The 20,475-nt window shown below is 33.2% G+C and overlaps 2 protein-coding genes across 3 annotated transcripts in view; one reads left to right on the top strand and one right to left on the bottom strand.

Annotated features, from left to right (window-relative positions):
• Positions 1-15,210, top strand: part of LOC145287707 (uncharacterized) — a 68,741-nt gene extending 53,531 nt beyond the window's left edge. Inside the window, exons 3-4 of one of the 2 annotated variants that reach the window (XM_080135462.1) lie at positions 912-1,097; positions 3,535-15,210. In XM_080135462.1, the coding sequence (XP_079991588.1) occupies positions 13,511-13,852 (342 nt within the window). In that variant the 5' untranslated portion in view covers positions 912-1,097; positions 3,535-13,510 and the 3' untranslated portion in view covers positions 13,853-15,210. The remainder of the gene's footprint in view (positions 1-911; positions 1,098-3,534) is intronic. The other variant, XM_080135461.1, reaches the window with a different exon arrangement.
• Positions 1-20,475, bottom strand: part of LOC145287709 (uncharacterized) — a 121,531-nt gene that overhangs the window by 3,822 nt on the left and 97,234 nt on the right. The window lies entirely within an intron of this gene.

Genomic DNA, 20,475 nt, shown 5'->3' with positions numbered 1-20,475 from the left:
GACATCATTTTCATTATATAAATGAACATATATAGGCAAGATATCATTTTCATTATATAAATGACAAAAGTCTATATTCCAAATTTCATGATGTTGACCATCTTATAATTTATTTTTTTAATTTTGTTGGCATTTACAATTCTTGGCAGTAACTGTTTCGTAGCACAAAATCATTCATTCATTTATATCAATCAACGAATCTATTTTGTCCTTAACTCTCTAGAAGAAGTAGCGACTATTATTCCACCAAAAGAAAATAAAATACATTTGGGCATAATACATTATTTCTAAGTTCAAAAATCGCCTAATGTAAGCTAATAATAAATAAATCGTAAGATGATCAGCATCATGAAATTTGGACTATAGACTTTTGTCATTTATTTGTTATATGTTCTGTAATCACATTGAGCTCCTTAAATTAAGGATTTGTATGTATAAAAAGTGAAGTATCATTGATAAAATCACATTTCCATATATATATATATATATATATATATATATATATAAAAAATAAAAAGGAACAACCCGTATTATGTGTTCATCAACGTTTCGTCTTTATTTCGAGACTTCCTCGAGACTTTTAATATATGTCTTATGGTTAGTGATGTGGTTTGTACGATAGGAATTTTTAGTTTGTTTAGTGTGTTACAGATTATTGTATTATTGCTGTGTGTAGGTAAAAGATGTCTGTTTATTAGAGAAAGGTATGGTGTGTATGATTTATTATTATTATTTATTCAATAAATTCAATAAATTACATAAAAAACACTCATTTCATTTCTGTTACAAACCTATATTTTAATTTCAAACGATATATCTTTTTTTCCAATAAGAATATTAACTGCGTTTCATAGTTTTAAAATTACATTAACGACTATATGACGTCACTAAAATTTCTTTCTCTTTAACAGCGCCAGCCCTCACCCCTCCTTTTTGAATTTCCAACGTCTTTTTCCGTTTCTCTGAAATAGAACTGCGTCACACTGTGCACGTGAAACATCTTCAAATATTTTGTACTGGTATTTTTTGTTTCTTAATCTCATTCATCCAGAGGAAGTCTCGAAATAAAGACGAAACGTTGATGAACACATAATACGGTTTGTACCTTTTTATTTTCTCTATTTTGTCGAAATACTATTTCCATTATTTTCATCATATATATATATATATATATATATATATATATATATATATATATTCAAAAGACAAGAATCATTGAATTCCAACAAGTGGCGTTTATAGTACTCAATCAAGATCAAATTTATAATTTTTTATTTTCTTTATGTAAATATAGTCATATCTTTCTATGATCTGCAGACCGTTTCAATCATTATTGATTTCATCATGTAAGAAAAAATTTTAAAACTAAAACTTTTTACAGTTTTAGAGGAGGAAATATTTTGCCATGACTAATGTATAGCATGTTTTAAAGATCTTGTGATGTGAAGTGGAAAGCTTAACTCTTATGCGTGTCTTCCATTAAGAAAAGAGAGGGGTTACAAAAATTTATTGTAGGGATGATGCATACAAATTAAAGGAAGCGAGAGAGTGTGAGAGGGGGAAGTTTTAGAAGGAGGGGGTTCGTGTAGCCAGTTAAAGAGAGAAGAAGAAAGAAAAAACGAAGGGATACAGATGAATATAAATGAGAAAGGGGTATGGAAAGGTCTGAAAACAATATTTCAGACAATTTGAATAAGGTAGATGGAGGTGGAATGATATATTAGGAGCAGTTCACTGAATTTGGGTCAGGGTCGACCTTTTTATATATATGACATCACTGTCTGTCTCCAATTTGAGAAACTCGTTCAAGTTTTTATGTTTAGAATCTTGTGACAAGCTTTCTAAGATTTATTTTACTTTTTTAAGGAGCGAATTAAGCTCCATTTTTATATACTTTTTAGTTATATTCTAATTAATCTTTTTAATAGTATCTTGATTAATTTATACATTTATTTAAGAAATTTACCAGATAGTATTTATTTTAACTTTAGTTTGTTTATATATGTACATATACACATACACACACACACACACACATATATATATATATATATATATTGTGCTTAAAAAAATTTTATGAAAGGAGATCTTAATCTAGATCGCTTTCCAGAGGTTTTCCAATATTTCCAAAATGTTATTTAAAATCATTTGTGATCCTTTTAGTTTAGTAGTCTTATCTAGATAAACTACTCTACCGTTTTTGAGAACCTGATTTATCTTTATACATTTTAGCAGTTTTTTTTTGTCTAGACATTCTATACATTAATGTGAGAGATTTATTCATTACATTATATTGGGTTTAGTACAATTAATTGTTGGGAATATTCAGGTAGCAAAGTATGATTCCAATATATGCTAAGGGAGAAGAGTAGTTAACTCTTGAATCATATATTGTATACTAAAAACTAAAGCTAAAAAAGGGATATTCAATGTTATATAATGGTGCCACTATATATATATATATATATATATATATATATATATATATATATATATATATATATAGAGAGAGAGAGATTAAGTGGTTTTAAATTAAATATTCTAAATTATTTAGAAATTAAATCTTTTGGAATAGTTCAGATTATTTAAAAATAAATGATTTTAATTAAATGTATTCTTTATTTACAGATGTGGAACCTATCTTATAAAAAAAGATGTGGGACCTATTCCGTAAAAAAGGATTTTTTTCAAATTCACAGAGCAAAAACCTTGACTCTGTATATTTAGAAAATTGCTGACTTATTTCTAGAAAGTTACTTTTAGAGACCGCTTAAAAAATATCCATAGGCATTCAGAGACAACATTTTGTTGTAAAAAGTATGTCTGCATTTCCTGTTAAATCAATTATAGAGATTTATAAATAATCAGAATCGAAATTTAGAGTGGAATCAGTAATTGTATCAGAATCAGAAAAATATTGGAATTGTCCGATCACTAATATATAAAAATGCTGCTAAATAGCTTTATTAATATAGTGCATTCTTTATTTACACACTAAACCTATTTTATAAGAAAATATAATTTTCAAATTCATACAACAAAGAAAAATAAAAACTTGACTATATATTTAGAAAATTGCTGACTTATTTCTATAAAGTTATTTTTAGAGATATAAAAAAACATGCATAGACATTCAGAGAAAATAGCATTTTGTTGTAAAAAAGTGTAAATCTGTACATATTACACCTATTCTAAGATTTCAAATTTAAGGGAAATAAAGAAAGTTTAATAAAATATTTGTATATTAAGTTACTTTTAGAAACCTAAAAAACATTCAAAGGAGAAAGAATTTTGTTGTAAAGAGTGTGAATCTATACTTCTAGTCAAATCAGAGCTCACCAAACAAATAGTTATACATGGGAGAGAGAAGAAGCACAATTTTCAGATAATTCTTATTTAAAAAGACACATACAACTGCATGTGTAATCTGCATTTACTTATTTAGGCATTAAAATTTGAAAAGAAAAGTGTAATAAAATAAATAATATAATGTAAACTCTATTTACTTTAACATAATGTATTCTTTATTTACAGATGCGGAACCTATTTTATAAACAAGAATTATTTTCAAATTCATGAAACACAGAAAAGTAAACATTTGATTATGTACATTTACACATTGTATTGGAGTCAGGAAAAGTATTGGAAATGTCTCATCACTAATATATATATATAAATATGTTTATAATCGCTATTAAATAGCTTTATTAATATACTATGTTCTTTATTTACACATTCAACCTATTCTATAAGAAAGGAGGTTTTTTTCAAATTCACGAAACTAAGAAAAATAAAGGCTTGGCGACCTCCTAAAAAACATGCACAAGGATTCAAAGGCAGCATTTTGCTGTAAAATATGTAAGTCTATATTTCCTGTCAAATCTGCACTTACTGAACACATGGCAATACACAGAAGAAAGAAAAGGCATTCATGCAATGTTTGTGGCAAAGATTTTTCAGAGAATTCTTACTTAAAAAGACACATGCAAATGCATATCGGTGATAAACCGCATTCATGTCTTATTTGTGCAAAAGCATTTGTGCTAAAATCGAATCTAACAATGCACATACGCACACACACAAAAGAAAAACCATACTGTTGCAATGTTTGCCATGCTGCATTCTCACAAAAGTCGACACTCCGGAACCATGATCGCATACACACTGGTGAAAAGCCATATCGATGCGGAGTTTGCAGTTCTGAATTTTCATACACAACTACACTTAAACGCCACATGCGTTTGCACACAGAAAAGCTACCACACCGCTGTGGAACTTGTGGGACTGCATTTTCCCACAAGGAACACCTCACATCGCATCTGCAAGTACATGCAGAAGGAGAACCCACTTTTCATGAAGAGTATGGGTCTGAATTTTCACATGAACCTGAAACAAATATTGAAACATACACAGAAGAGAGAACATATCTATGTGAAACATGTGGTGCTAGATTCTCAAAGGAATCAATACTTAACATCCATATAAAAATTCATTCAGTAGCAGTCTCTAAAAAAGCTAGCGAATTTCAGGCGTCTGATAGAGAACCTGATCAAAACCAAAGAGAAGATAGAATTTCCAAAAATGTAGAGAAACCATATCGATGTAACATTTGCCGAACGGCATTCACCCAGAAGCATTACCTGACGCCACATATGCGAATACATACTGGAGAAAAACCATATTTCTGTGAAGTTTGTAATTTTTCATTTTCAAGAAAGGACGTACTTAACAGTCACCTACGAACTCATACTGGAGAGAAACCTCATCCATGTAAAGTTTGTGGAACTTCATTTTCTCACAGAGATAATCTGAAATCACACATGCGTGTTCACACTGGAGAGAAACCATATTCTTGTGAAGTTTGTGGCAGAGAATTCTCACAGAATTCTAACCTAAAAGCTCATATCCGAATACACACTGGAGAGACTCCATATTCTTGTGATATTTGTAGCTTAGCTTTTTCACGAAAAGATCTGCTGAAAATCCACATTCAAAAACACACAGGTGAAAAACCATATTCTTGTGAAATTTGTGGTAGAGAATTTTCACGCAAAGCTCATCTGAAATCACATACAATAACACACACAGGCGAAAAACCATATTCTTGTCACGTCTGTGGCTTTCGCTTTTCACAAAAATATGCACTTAATAGCCATATACAAACGCATGCCAAATAGAAATAGCCTGAAAGAGTTAGTAAAAAATACACAAAGACATTCCATTACAGAAAACTGGAAGAATTTGCCAATCAAGTATTTCAACCACATACAATATATACCAAAGAAGCATAAAAATAATAACAATAATAGCTAGAAATAAATAATAATATTAGTAATACCTATAAATAATACTAATAATCAAAAAAAGTAGTTGAGACTATACAGTGGACAACAGTTGCATCAGAAATTAAAAAAAGAAAACGACTAAACTTCTACAAAATGATAGTAATAATATCTAGAAATAGATTATAATAATAACTAGAAATAGATAATAATAATACCAAGAAATAAGAACCATACCCATAAAGAACATATACAAATGCATACCTAAGAGAAATATCCCAGAAGAGTTGGCAAAAATGCACAAAAATCTTATATTACAAAAATGGAAGAATGGGCCAACCAACAACATGCTAAATATTTCCTAGATGAACTATTTAGAGCAATATATAGATAAAGAAAGCTACATAGACTGGCTGAAAAGAGGTTCACTTTTCTATGGTGAGAAATGGTGCAAAATCAAAACATTTTAACAAAACAAGGAGATAACTTGAATGGCTACTTGACACTATTCTCGAGTATCTAAGGTCAATCTGTACAGAGGTTTGTCAGGAAAATCTGGCATGAGAATATGTTTTCCTTCACCTTCAAGTAAACCCTGACAGAATAATCAAAATCACATTTCGTATTTGCGACAAAATAAAATCTTATGGCTAACTCACACTGACTTTTACATGAAATAGTGCCCCCTTTTCCAAGTGATGTTACTTGAAATAACAACACTAAGCTAGATACTCCACCAGAATATATGAATTCTTGTTCTGGAATTCAGTAAGACCAAGTGACCATCAGAAAGATATAACATATAAATCGTCAATTGGAGACCATATTCACGTGTAGTATGTGGCCGAGCTTTCACCACACTTGAAAAACTATATGACAATACACACTGGAGAAAACCACATGGTCTCTGAAAGAAATAAACATACCGGTTGTGATAGGAGCAACTGGTTTAATAAAAAAAGAACCTTCAAAAATACTTATAAGCAATCCCTGGAAGACCAAGCTGTAACGAAATACAAATAGCAGCCATAAAGGAAACAGCATCTATTCTTAAAAGAGCCCTCGGATATAAATTTTAATCATAACAGAATCAAGTGTTAGCTCCAAGAGGGAGCCCCTTGATATCTTAAAACTTACTGAAGTTAAATAATAAAAAAAAGAGATAACCCGAATGTTTGTGAAATATGCCAGGCTGCAGTTGCCATGACAGATATTTTTCGATTATGTTGAATGAAACTAACTTAAATGCCTACTATATATATATATATATATATATATATATATATATATATATGAGAATGTGCATGCCTGCTAGGCACTGTAATCGAGTATTTACGCTCTCTGTACAGTGGTTTGTCAGGAAAACTTGACATGAGGATACTTTTTTAATAAACCCTTACTAAATATTCAAAATCACATAGTATTCACGGCCCAAATAAGATCAATACAGTATGGCTATGGCTAACCAATACTAGTTTGGTGCACCTTCTCCAAATGATGTTATCTCAAGTAACAGCATGAAACTGGATATTCTACCAGACAAAGGAAAGTTTGTCCTGGAATCCAGTAAGACAAATAGACCATAAAAATGGTATGCTATAACTTATTTAAACGGTCATTTAAAGAAAGGAAAATAATATTCCCAACTTCTTTATTAACTCAGTTTTTGATAGGTAACGTAGAGCTTTAATGGTATATTCGAATATATATGTATGTCATACAGACTTCAAGTATTAGCTCCAGGAAGGGTTACTTTGATTTCCGAGAAATTCACCTGAAGTAAAATTAAATGAGACAAACTATATGTGTGTATGTCTTGTAACACTTCCTTTTCGATTAAGTCAACCTTAGTTAAACACCAGAGAACATACACTGGAGTTCTGCAACTCAGCGATTGATAGCTTGAATCTATATGCCAAACTGTATTGGCAGATGACCTTTACACTGTCCACCACAACAAAGTATGTAAATACCTCTATTGGAAAATCTGAAAGATCATCAAATGCCTGGGAACATAAACCATCACAGATAACATCAAAAGGAAATGTGACAGTGTTCTTTGACAAGACATACAGGTGGGCAGATACATAAGACAGAGCCGTTAAACCAGACACTGTAATATGGAACAAGCCTGAAAGAACGACGCTCATTATTTATGTTACTGTCCAAAATGACTATGGCCTTAATAGAGCTGAACAGGGAAAAGATAAAATATCGGGACCTAAAGAATGATTTTAGAAATATGGTCCATTGAAGAAATCAATATATATATATATAATCAGTTGTGATAGGAGAAACTGGCTTAATGAAAACAAATCTTAAGAAATACTTGGAAACAATCCCTGGAAGACCGAGCTGTAACGAAATACAAATAACAGCTATAAAGGGAACAGCATGTATTCTTAAAAAAGTTCTCAGAAATAAATTCAAATCATAATAAAATCAAGTGTTATTTGCAGGATAGAGCCCCTTGATCTCATAAAACCAACCAAAGTAAAAAAAATTAAAAAAGAGAGAAATCATATCTGAGTCAATTTCTGTGGTTGTAGATTTACAATAAAATAAATAAAATACACATGCATGGAGAGAAACCATTATTATGATGATTATAATTATAATAGTGATTATACTAATATTGATAATTATAATAATTGTAATAATAATAAATAATAATTATAACTGGGACATTGGCTTATTACAATTAAAATTCCAGTAAGGACCGAAAGTCTCTGCCAATGAGAGATCAATGGCAAACTGTTGTTGTTATAATGCAAATTCGTCTGCAAATGTTATTGAAAGAAGTACAGAGTACTGTAAATCTGGGGAGACTTGTCACTCAGACTCCAGAGAACACGGCAAGTTGTTCTTAAAGAGAAATCTTTGATGATTACCTGTGTGTCTACTTGTAACGTAATCCCCCATTGAGGAGCATTAGAACTACACTGAGGTAGCTTTGTATTCCCGGGTGATGCCAGATAACCCAAGGATTTAAGATAGAAAAGATTAATATATATATTTTATTTCATGTCAAAATAGATATTGTTTGAAACTAGAGAAATATATTTTTATGGCTAAAAGTTGATGACAGGAAATTTCACTTATAACCTTGTCTGGCCTTAAATGAACCCAGGGTCGGATGTCAGAATTGACACCTGGCCTTAGAAATCGTGAAAATGAGTAATTCAGATTTCAGGATGGAAAAAGCTTTCGATTTCGTGGCAAAATCTTATTGGCCAGGAGAATTTCCACCCCATCCACATACCTTACTATATATATACGACTGTCGTGCAAAAAATAGTGAGATAGAGTTTAGTTAGAGTTGGGAGTTGAAGCAGATTGCTTGTTGAATCCAAGAAGAGATGTGACCCCTCCCCACCTCATCCATCCGTCTTTCGCTGTTTGTGAAGAGATTTGAGACTTTGGAAAAAACTTACTACGAATTGAATGATAATTGTAAAAACATTTTTGTACATAATTTTGTGAAAATTAAGCTTCTGTAGATAGACTACAATTGTTTGTTTTTCTTCCTGCCTGCCGCTTCGATATTTGCTTTCAGCATACCAGATTTCATGTAACATCCTCAGAGAAGACTAGATAACACGTGGTGAGAATCTAGAGAAAGAAGAGTCCTTAACCACCTTCTTGAGGAGAGGTTACAGTTTGGTGACCGCGACAAGGATAATCGACCCCCCCCCCCAAAAAAAAGGGTGAGACTTAATATTTCTTATTTTTTGTTACCACGGAAAAAAAAACAGAGTTGGGATTGTGTTATAATCCTACATTATTGGTGGCAGAAGAAAAGAGGTGCTGAGAAAGAGATAGACAGACGGGGATATCTGAAAACAAAGAAAGGAGAGACAGAAAAGAAAACTGATAAAGAGACGCTGAAGAAAAAGACAAAAAGAAAACTGCCTGAAAAAAAGACTTTAAGTCGAAAAAGAATTAGCACGCGTGAAAAGGACATTTGTTTTGAAAAAAAAACCGTTTGAACATTTTAAATAAAAAAAGAGAACAGAGAGAGAAAAAGAAACGCCGGTTGAAAAAAAAATGGTTGAACGTTTTGAAAAAGGAAAGGAAAATAGAGAGAAGGAAAGAAAGAGACACTTTTGACAACTTCAACAAGTGTTCGTTGCAAAGCGATGAGAGAGATACAGAGGAAGAAGAGAACAACACAGGCGGGTAAGCGAACCTTTTTTTTTCTTTCTACTGTCTGTGCAATTTGGCCTAGAGAGAGAGTAAGAAGGATTATATTGAGATAGAGAGAGAGGCCGTAAGATAGCGTGATTTGGCTGTCGCTGTGAAATTAACAAATAGTTGCGTGTTCTTCCAACCTCATAGCAATAATATCAAAGAATTAATGAAAGGAAGGGGTGATTTGGCAGGTACAACCGAAAGTTGTTTTAGAAATGTAGACATTTCCTTTCTGGGAGTGAGTTATATATATATATAAATTTTTTGTTATTGAATTAAAAGGCTTGAGAGAGAAAGAAGAGAAAGCTTATTGGTTTTAATGCTAAAACAATTGATTGTAATCCAATTGATGTTTATTTTTTGTTGTTGAATTGAAAGCTCGAAAAAAAAAAAAGAAAGTGGAAAAAGTTTTTATAGCTTTTGCTTGAAGTTTTCGTTGGTGATTGAATAATTGTTTTTATTATTATTCTGTTGATGTTGTAATTTTTCTCTCTTGTGAAATAATTGATATTGCGTATATTTGATTATTTTAATATCATGGGGGCGTAGATAAATCCTTGCGAGAAGTCTAGTTAAGACGTAAGAAGGAATTCTTAATTGCAATCCCAGCGTAAAAGGGGATCACGTGATGAAGGCATTATAACAACAAGGAGGGTGTCACATCTGGAACGGTGGTGATGGTGACAGAGGTCAGGGTGGAATTAACTTTGTACGATGAAGGAGAGAAGACCTTAGCAGCCCTCTCGGCGATGCTGACTTACAAAGATATCAAGAGACAACTCAGCAGCTCAGAGAAATCTCTGGAGGGCCGGTAGACTGACTTGATTCTGGTTGATGTCACCAGGAGTCAACGACAAAGGGTTCGAATGACCTTGAGTGACATGCGGTCAAGATTAAATGAGAATTGTAGGAGAATGTCTGCCTCCTGGGGAACGAGAAATCAGAAATGGGATGATATGTGGCCCCATGACCCATCCGATGTGAGATTAGAAGGAAAAATGAGTACTCTACCTCGAGAATAGCTTAATATAAGGGTAGAGGTTTGTTCACTTATTTTAAAGGGACTATTCGTTGAGTTCTGTCGAGAGCGAGTTAGCTCTGATGATAATGATTTTATGACTGTAGTGGCATTACAATTTTAGATTGTGAAGGAAGAATTCCGATGATTGAGTTTAGTTGAAAACAAAAGTTGTTTTTTTTTTCGTTTTTTTTTTTTGGAAAAAACAAAACCGAGATTACTCAACATTTTGACTGAAATAGTCTGTATTAATCGATATTGCTGGTTGTTGTGAGAATTAAACTTTTGAGACTTGTGTTTTTATGCATTCAAACGAGAAAAATTGGAGATATTAAATTTTTGAGAGGTGAATTAATTTTGGAAGAAAAATTGTTTTTGTTACCTCAGTTTGGAGGAATTTCCTTATTAAACGGAACAAATTTTAGTTGAGTTCAGTTGAGAATAATTAAAAGCATTAATTTCGGCGATTGAACTGACTTTAGGAGGAATTTTAATTTTGCCTCAGTCAGGAAGGATTTCTTAAATTGCGAAATAAGGGTCAAAGAGGCCGCAAGACTGAATGAAAATAATTGGAAATAATTATGAGCATCACTGAGTGAAGTGTGGTACACTCAATTGTGCGCAAAAAGTGATTTATTATTTTTTAGATGGATTTTTCCATTGCGAGTGAATCAGGTGCGTGATGTTCGCACCTGGAGATTAATTGAAAAAAAATAAGACACTATTTCTCTTGCGATAACTAGGCGTTAACTGAGTCTCCTTGAGAAGCGCGACCTGTGGGGTCGTTAAATATCATGCATTTTAGTAATTAATTTTTTGTAATTAGTTGAAATGAATTACGGAGCAGTTAAATTGAAATTTAAGTTGAATTTTGGGAGTAAGAAGTTCGCCGATCCTTGCTAACTTCGTGGTGCATTTCTGGATACGGGTCCATTCGGGCATGCTGCCTGGGAGGACGCTGGGTTCGTGTGGATAACTCCCTGTAGTTTTTTTTTATTAATCGTCCATAAGAAGACTGATGCTGAAATTGAGGTCATTGTCTGCATGAGCGAAGAGAAGAAATGTATCATATTAATCGCCTATGGGGAGACAGATTAATTATGCCGAAATTGAAGTTGTTGTGGGCACAAGCGTGTGTGTGTCACACGCAGAAAGGATGTATTATGGGAACATGTTCTGAAATATCGAATTCAATAAATTAGGGTGTGTATCTAGCTTCCTGTAGTTTTCTTTTATTATTTTGACTATTGTGGGGGTCGCCTGGCCTTTTTTTGGGAACTGACTTCCTCCACAAATAATAAAAATAAAAATAAGAAATCTTATGTGCAACACAAACGGAGGTTTATTTCTGGAATAGAAATAACAAACAATAACAAGTTAAAACATAGTTCTCAATATTTCAGAGTTCCTTTTGTGAGTTCATATGAAAGATGGAGAGTCTCTTTTTTTGTGTTCTTTGAATGTTCAAATTTGTAACAGAGACAATATTAATGTTCATCTGTTAAAAGAGAGTATTAATGCGCGGAGCAGTGGAAATGAAATAATTGATGTTTGCACGCGTGGTAAGTCCTAATGAGAAAGCGTTGAATGAGCCGGAAGAGTTTAAAGAAACGAAAGAATGCTCGAAAGGCTAAGAGACTAAAGAGATAGATTTTGTGTTTGTGCATGTTTATATTCGATTTGATCGGCTCCAAACGAGCTCTAGAAAATCAGTTTTAAAATGTGTCCTAGGAGGAATTCCATTGGATGGAAGACATCACATGGGGTGCTTTCAACTAGGTCCGCACCTTTGGTATATAAAGGTCACACCGGAATTTGCGTGGGTGTCATTTTTCATTTTTTTAACGTGCCGAAACAATCAATTGCACTGTGCGCCTAAATTGTATTTAACGATTTTAAATTTGAATATTAAACTGTGCCAACTGGCACACTATCCACGAGGGTATGGAGTAATTTTAGTGAAACTGAATTGGTTGTTTTAATAGCCTGTGACAAAAAGGTGCTTAACTTTTTGTAAATAGTTGTGTACTGACAGATGGAATTTTCCTCGCTTGGTTTTGGGGATGGGTGTGATCAAGCTGGTGTATCTGTGGAGACCAGGAGAGATGGTCTGTTAGCAGAGCAGCGAGCGGTAGCTGGCAGAAGGAGGGAACTGTGTAACGAGACATAGACAGAATTGCGAATTGTTGATCCTCGGTGGCCCGGAGTACACTGTTCACTCTGCTTGTGATTCTGAAAAAAATAGCATTGATGAGCGCTCGGCCTGGAGGACGGTTGGGGAGATCGATGCCTGTCAGTCACAACTGCGTTAATAAATACAAGGTTTAGGAGTAGGATAATATTTCCGAATATTAAACTCTTGGAGGATAAAACATTAGTGTTTGTGGTTGAATTATCAAAGAGGATTCGATAGAACGAGGAACCAAATATAAGGTTTATCAAGTTGTAACCTATTCGCTGGACACACCCAAGTTAGGGTTTGTAGCCAGTTACAAAGTGGAGTAAGAATATGAGCTTATTGATGATGGCAAGAGACAGATTTATGCTGTTGAATCAGCGAGAGGCAGGAATATACCGAAATAATGGTCTTGGAATTTGCCAGTCACAGAGTCCGTTGTATGTCACTGAAGATCATGAGTTGTGTGTTTTGGGATTATTTCAGGGGGATGAGAGAGTGATAAATAGCGTCTGCAAGGTTGAAGTGGCAAGTGAAGGTCTTTTGCCACTGGTTATACAAATAGCTGAAGGCACCTGGTTGGTATCCATGCAACAGAAGATGGAATGCGGTAACACGGCTGCTGAGATAATCAAGGTGGGACCACCTTTAACTATGGTAGAACTGGACAGGGGTTGTGAAGCCCAGGGAAAGGGCATAGGGTTACCTGCATATTATCAGGTTGAGTAACGGTATTTGTTAAAAGCACCCGAGGTAGACTGGGCAAATGACCAATTGACTGACCTCTGGGACCCGCTGATCCATTGTTCACCGCCACATACCCGACTTAGGCTACCAAAAGCTATGGGAGGAGTTGGACGAATAGATTTGAATGAATTACAGACCCGACTAAACAGTCTGGAGAATACAGAAGCTAGGGATAGGCTTCATAAGGTAGTGGTTACAGGAGAAGGAGTGAGCACTCTAGTAACGATAATTGTGCTGTTGTTAGTGGTTGTATGGTGCATGAAGAGAGCGAAGATGGGAAGAAAGCAAGGTGATGAGCATCTCGGGGCTGATTGCACGGATGGCGGAAGAGATTCTGGTTCGAGACTGCCTGTGGTTCTGGAAGATGCAGCTGCTGGTGCTGGCGAAAACGAAGTGCAACCCAAGAACTTCCCTGATACTGAAATCCAGAGGAACTGAAGACGACTTGAAGATCTTCTTTTCTTTTTCTTTCTTTTCTTTTCTCTTTGTTTTACCTAAAATTCTTGCAGGGCGCTGAAGCTGAGAACCGTCGAAAGAAAGTCCCAACGATACCTTGAATGACCGTCTATTGAAATGAGAAGAAGTCCTCAGTGAAAGAAAATCTTACAAGATGCTTATAAAGAAGACTTGAACTGTAAAATAAAGGGTGATGGTTCAACTACAACCGCTTAAGGTGAGAAAAATTCCCCTAGCTCAATAAAAAGTGGGTCCTTTGAGAACCCTGATTATGGCTGCATACCCTGTATTACGAGACTGTGCTGTTGATAGCAGCGAAGTGAAAAGAAAAAAAAACTTGAAAAATAAGAACTCTTGTAAATTGTGACTGTGAAAAAAAAAATTGAATTATGATAAAACTTTTGAAAAAAAAAGGACAAAACTTTTAAACAAGGGAAGTAACTCTTACGAGTAATTGATGAACTTAATGCATTTTATGGAGTGACAATTTTTGAAATGATGATTATCTTAACTTTGAATTATTAATGTGAATTGACAAAAAGAGAATATATAACCAAAGAAAAAAATTGCATGTGAAAAAAAAAAAAGAAATTATATTAGCCCTGACAAACTGAACTTTTTACATTTTTGATGATTTTACTTTGAACTTTTACATTTTTGATGATTTTACGAACTTTTTTGAATCAGCTTTCTCATGAACCTTTAAATGAAAAAGGGGAAGAACCCTGCATAAAAAGGGTGGATATAGGATTGTGTATATGTTATCTTGTTGACGGATAATTTGAGGATGGAGAGAGGGGTCTGTGAAAAAATATTCTGACTGCATACTGAAAAAAGGATGGAGTGGTGTTTTAAGGAATTAGACTCCATTGGTTCTACGAAGCAATATAGTCTAATGGGGGCGAATGTAACGTAATCCCCTATTGAGGAGCGTTAGAACTATGCTGAGGTATCTTTGTATTCCTGGGTGACGCCAGATAACCCAATGATTTAAGATAGAGAAGATTAATATATATATATTTTATTTCATGTCAAAATAGATATTGTTTGAAACTAGAGAAATATATTTTTACAACTAAAAGTTGATGACAGGAAATTTCACTTATAACCTTGTCTGGCCTTAAATGAATCCAGGGTCGGATGTCAGAATTGACACCCGGCCTTGGAAATCGTGAGAATGAGTAATACAGAAGAGATGTGACCCCCCCCCCCACCTCATCCATCTGTCTTTCGCTGTTTGTGAAGAGATTTGAGACTTTGGAAAAAACTTACTACGAATTGAATGAGAATTGTAAAAACATTTTGTACATAATTTTGTGAAAAATTAAGCTTCTGTAGATAGACTACAATTGTTTGTCTTTCTTCCTGCCTGCTGCTTCGATATTCGCTTTCAACATACCAGATTTCATGTAGCAACCTCAGAGAAGGCTAGATGACACGTGGCGAGAATCTAGAGAAAGAAGAGTCCTTAACCACCTTCTCGAGTGAGGGGTTACATACTCCTAGTAAGTAAATAATAATGATTATAATAATTATTATAAATCATAATAATAATTATTATAATAATGTTAGTAATTATGATAATAATGATAATTTTGATTATGCTTGATAACATCTCTCTGAAAAGAGGTGAGATCCATTCTTAAAGTACTCTCCCTAAATCGCGGTTTTAAACCAGGAGAAAGATTAAGTGGCTTCCCAACGATATTGGTGGTGCCAACAAAAGCAGCAGTCTGAAGTCTGCCCAACATAGCAGCGATTTCTTTAAAGAACAGAGCAAATAAATTTTACTGTGCCTAAAATTACCTAGAGCTTTAAACACTTAAGTCAACTTTTGCAGTTTGTATCCCTCCCTAATTTTTATATGAAACCATATTTTTGTGAAGTGTGAGGTTTTTCATTTAGAATAAAACAACTGAAAATTCATATCCAACCATAAGTGAACATAACTTTTTCCTGTTGAAAAATTTTGGTAAAAAGTAGTAGTAGCAGTTGTAGAAGTAATAATAATAGTAATGATAATAATAATAATTATTATTATTATAATAATAATATAATAATAGTAATTGGGACCTGTAGAAATTCCACAGTGCCATCTCTCATATGTAATATACTTCTGCTGGGCATTCTATAAATGTTCAGCGTGAATGGAGACACAGCGATATTACTTTAGCCCTTTTGTTTATAACCGTACAATTATTCAGCTAAATACTCTGGTTAATGTAGTGTCAGAATATATCTGGTTATTATAGTTTATCTCCAATATCTGCATAGGAATCTGTGACATATTTTTATTGTATGAATGCCTGGCACGAAGGAAACCCCATAATATCATTATACCATCTTTAGATAGAACAGATACTACACGTTGATCTTAACCAGTAGATTAAGTAGGTATATTTAATTCCATGTACAGTCCAAAAGCGACATCATTTATTTTTGTTAAATATTTTGCATTGAGTTTTCAGTGATCGGGAGATCCTATTTATTTAAAAAAATGATAGTAAATGATAACATACTACAAACATAAATTACCATATCTACATATTAATTTAATGTTCATGGTACGTTATCACCTTCTATCCTCCTTTTTAATAAATAAGATCTTCTGATCAAATAATTTATAATCTGAAAACTATGACACGCAGACATACGTACATTAAAGTACTATGGTATACAAGCATAATAATATTTGTGCATTTTGAATTTTAAAAAGAATCTATAATAAACAAAACTTAGTTTCCTCTCAACATGATTTTTCTTAATTGAAAAAACTTAGATTCTTTTCTCAATATGAATTTTTTTAATTATAATATAAAATAGATATTTTGAAACAATAACAGTATTTGATATGTCGTTTACAGCAAAAACAATATTACATATGTAATTGTCATGCTGAAAATAGTAATATATCTAAAAATTACAAAAATTCACAGAGTAGAAAGTTATCTATAGTTAAAAGTAATTTTTATGGAAAATTGAGTAAAATTGCATTTTTTTAGACATTATAAAGGAGACAGTAGGAATCTAAATGCAGGGAACATAACTCGTAACGTATATTTCAGATTTTTTTTTATTTTATTACATTTTCATCCCAAACTATATACAGTGCGACTGATATAGGGGGCTACTATCTGGGCCATAATTTGTAAGCGTACTATGTAGGGAATTGAGTAGCAAGATGTCTTTACACTTTAACTTCTGCATGTCAGTACAGTCATGGAAGTAGGAACTCGCTTCTACATTATTTGAATGAGATTTCAGAAATTGTAATATGAATTTCACGTGAAATTCCCCGTATTTTTAAGATGATTATATCCAAAAACTATGAAAATCGATGAGGTAGAAAATTGTTATGTAAGAAAATAGAATTTGAAGAACATGCGTGTATGCTTATGTAAGACATAGGAGAGTCACAAGGAAGGCAATTCAACAGTTGCAAAAAACGTGTACATATGTTATTTTTACGTAATTTATTTTTAGGCGAATAGTTATTTTTATATTAAAAAAATTATGAAAAATCTTAAATGAAAACCATACTCAGAAAAACTGTATATATGTTATGTTTATTTTGTTATTTCTTTTGCGTTAGTCACATTAAAAATTCAGAGTTACTTCCCTTGTTCATGGTTTTGTTTCATTTTATAAAAACAAGATGGCGGCAATTTTTTACCTGCTAACACGATTAAAGTTGTTTTTTTCTAATAATTCAGTAATATTCAGATAATTTCGACTGAATAACTTGGAAGCTATTGTTGTAACTTAGGTATTAGATTAACAAAAAAAAATCAGTTGAAACCATTGTCTTTTTTTATCTGAAAACTTCATTTATGTACTACAAAATTTCGTTTCAATTCTGTAGAAGCACCAAATATTCATATTTATGAAAAATACTCTTCTGCTTCTTTTTATTAGTTGATGATGATGATGACAACAACTTAAGAGAGAGAGAGAGAGAGAGAGGGGGGGAGAGTAACGTAGAAGAAAGACTCGTTTCCGGTATCGATGTTGATGACGCATGCGCCGACAACGAAGCCATTCTCCTGTTTTGTTAACAACGATAACAATAAAAAAATAAATAACCAACAGAATAACAAGCAAAAGTAAATTGTAACAATTGTGTTTTGTTTACAATAAATAATAATAAACTTAATTCTGTCCTTTTAAAGCGAAAAAGTAAAATGCAAACCTTGGCTTAACACATCAACGAATGTTCCATCAAACCAGTCAAAGAATATTTAATAAATGTAAGATCGGTAAAAGTCAATTTTTTTAAAATGTCAAAGTTAAGTTAGTAATCAATTAGATTAACGTGAAAAAAAGTGTAAATGTGAAATTTAGGCGTGTGTGTGTGGGGGGGGGGGATAATTTCCTAAACGTCCGCCGTAAAATTTACTGATAATAATATAATATTTGGGTTCATTTGAAAATAAATGTAAATATTGGTATTTTTTATATTAGGTCCACCGGCCCACCACCGCCATAATTCTCTTCAAAATGATACCTTTTATGGATTTTCGACTATGCTGAATAAGAAAATCTCATTTAAATCTGACAGAGATAAGTAGTTTTCGACATATAAAGACGTATTATGCACTATAATTCACTGCCCACCATGTTTGTATGTGCATGCGAAAAACAAGTCTACTTCTGTGCAACCGACATTGCCACTGAACGAAAACAAATCCACTTTTTTTTCACAGCTGAGAAATTAGTAATGCGCATGCATGTAAAACAAAACAATTACGACTTTTTTCACGTCCTTGAGTAATTTCATTTAAGTACAGCTTTCGGAATAAACACCCCCAACCTCCTCATGTTAAGAATGGCTTTCGGAATAAACATCCCATTTGGGGGTGGGGATATTTGCCCAGAATTTAATTATGATATTTGTTGTCAGCATACCCACCCACAAATACTATTTAAAAAAATGGGGGTGGGCAGTGTCAGTCGCAGAAAAGTATATTTGTTTATTGCACGTGCATACAAACATGGCGACCAGTGAATGACAGTGCATAATACAGATCTCATATCTCGAAAATTACTTGTCTCTGCAAAATTTAAATGAGCTTTTCTTATTCAGTATAGTCAAAAACCTTATAAAGTCGTCATTTTAAAGAAAATTGTGAAGATAGAATTAATGTAAAAATTTTCGGTAAATATCCAGATCCGCTACTACAGAACACCGACCACTCTAATTTGTTTTTTTATAGGTAATTGAGGTCGCTGACAACGAATCTGATAGTCAAACTTGGGGCAAATTTACCGTTTGCATGGTATTAACCCCTGAACCCACGAATAACTTTCCATCATTTTGCAGCTTCCGTTTACGCTACGCGCACACGCTGCAGCATGAACGACAGCTTGCTTCACCTAGCAAACTGCCTTCTCACATGGCGTACCAATCAAAATATTACGGACTGACATTTTTTTAATGACTTACAGTCAAAGAAAAGTACAACAAATTGGGGGACTTTTTTTTTTTTTTTTTTGTCTCACGTAGTTTTTAATGTGGTTTACAAAAACGTAAGCACCAAACGTCTTTATGTTTTTCATTCTTTTTTTGCGAGAGGGTGATTCAATTAAAGAACTTATGTGGCTTAATAGGTGCTTTTGCAGTTTAGTTAAACGTTTTTCCGTAAGTAACGCACCGACATTTACCAATTAGAACACCATTTAACATTTTCCGAAGATTTTACTGTTTACAGTGGGGGCGCGAGCGGGGGAGGGGATGTGATGTTGGGGCGCGCGTGAAGAAGTTAATTTATTTATTTATTTATTATCCCTAAAAATCGTAAAATTTGTTTTTTCTTCAAAAAAAAAAAAAAGTACTTCGCTTATTAAAGTCTGTTTTCAGACGAACTAAAAAAAACAAAAAAACTAGTGTTTTCCACATTCTCATTGGAGGTCATCCTCTAGTGTTTCTGCCATTACTTTAGATATATGTTCGTTTGTTTTCCTGTCTTTATAAAAGAAGTCAATTTATTTATTTATTATCCCTAGAAATCGTAAAATTTGATTTTCTTAAAAAATAAATAAAAAAGTACTTGATTGATAAAATATTTGATGGTCTGCATGATCTGCCCTTGTTGACCCATACTTCCGCCAGGGGTTGTTAGTGGCGTTATCTCTCAAACAAGGTGGCGCATGGCTTTTTCTTCTATGGATCGCCCGATAATATTTGATTTTCTTAAATAAAAATTTAAAAAAACTACTTGATCGATTTACGTGATTTTTGGAATATGACATCTTCATGCAGTGACAAGTACGTACATTATAAAGATTTTTTCCAGATTTTTATTGTAAAAAAGATTTGTTGTGGCCCATTTATAGACTTACACCAAATTAATATTGAAAACAAACGAGTGAAAATTGTTACAGACGGGTACAACAATCATCCAGTAGTCAGTGAAGACTACTAGTCACTGTGTTGTTTGACTTTTCAGTCTTCATAGCTGAAGAGTATGAGTTAAACTGCCAAATTCGCAAAATGAATTTAATCTCTTTGAAGATTTTGGGCGAATTCTGTAGATTATAGCGAAAAATTAAATGTATGTTACAACGTTAAAAAACGACCCTGGTGTCTAACTCTGTCCCGTGGGGAG

The sequence above is a fragment of the Euprymna scolopes genome, chromosome 11 (genome assembly GCF_053919585.1).
Source record: "Euprymna scolopes isolate OS-2025 chromosome 11, ASM5391958v1, whole genome shotgun sequence".
NCBI lineage: Eukaryota > Metazoa > Mollusca > Cephalopoda > Sepiida > Sepiolidae > Euprymna > Euprymna scolopes.
Note: the sequence above shows the minus strand (reverse complement) of the source record. Positions and strands in the feature narration are given on the sequence as shown.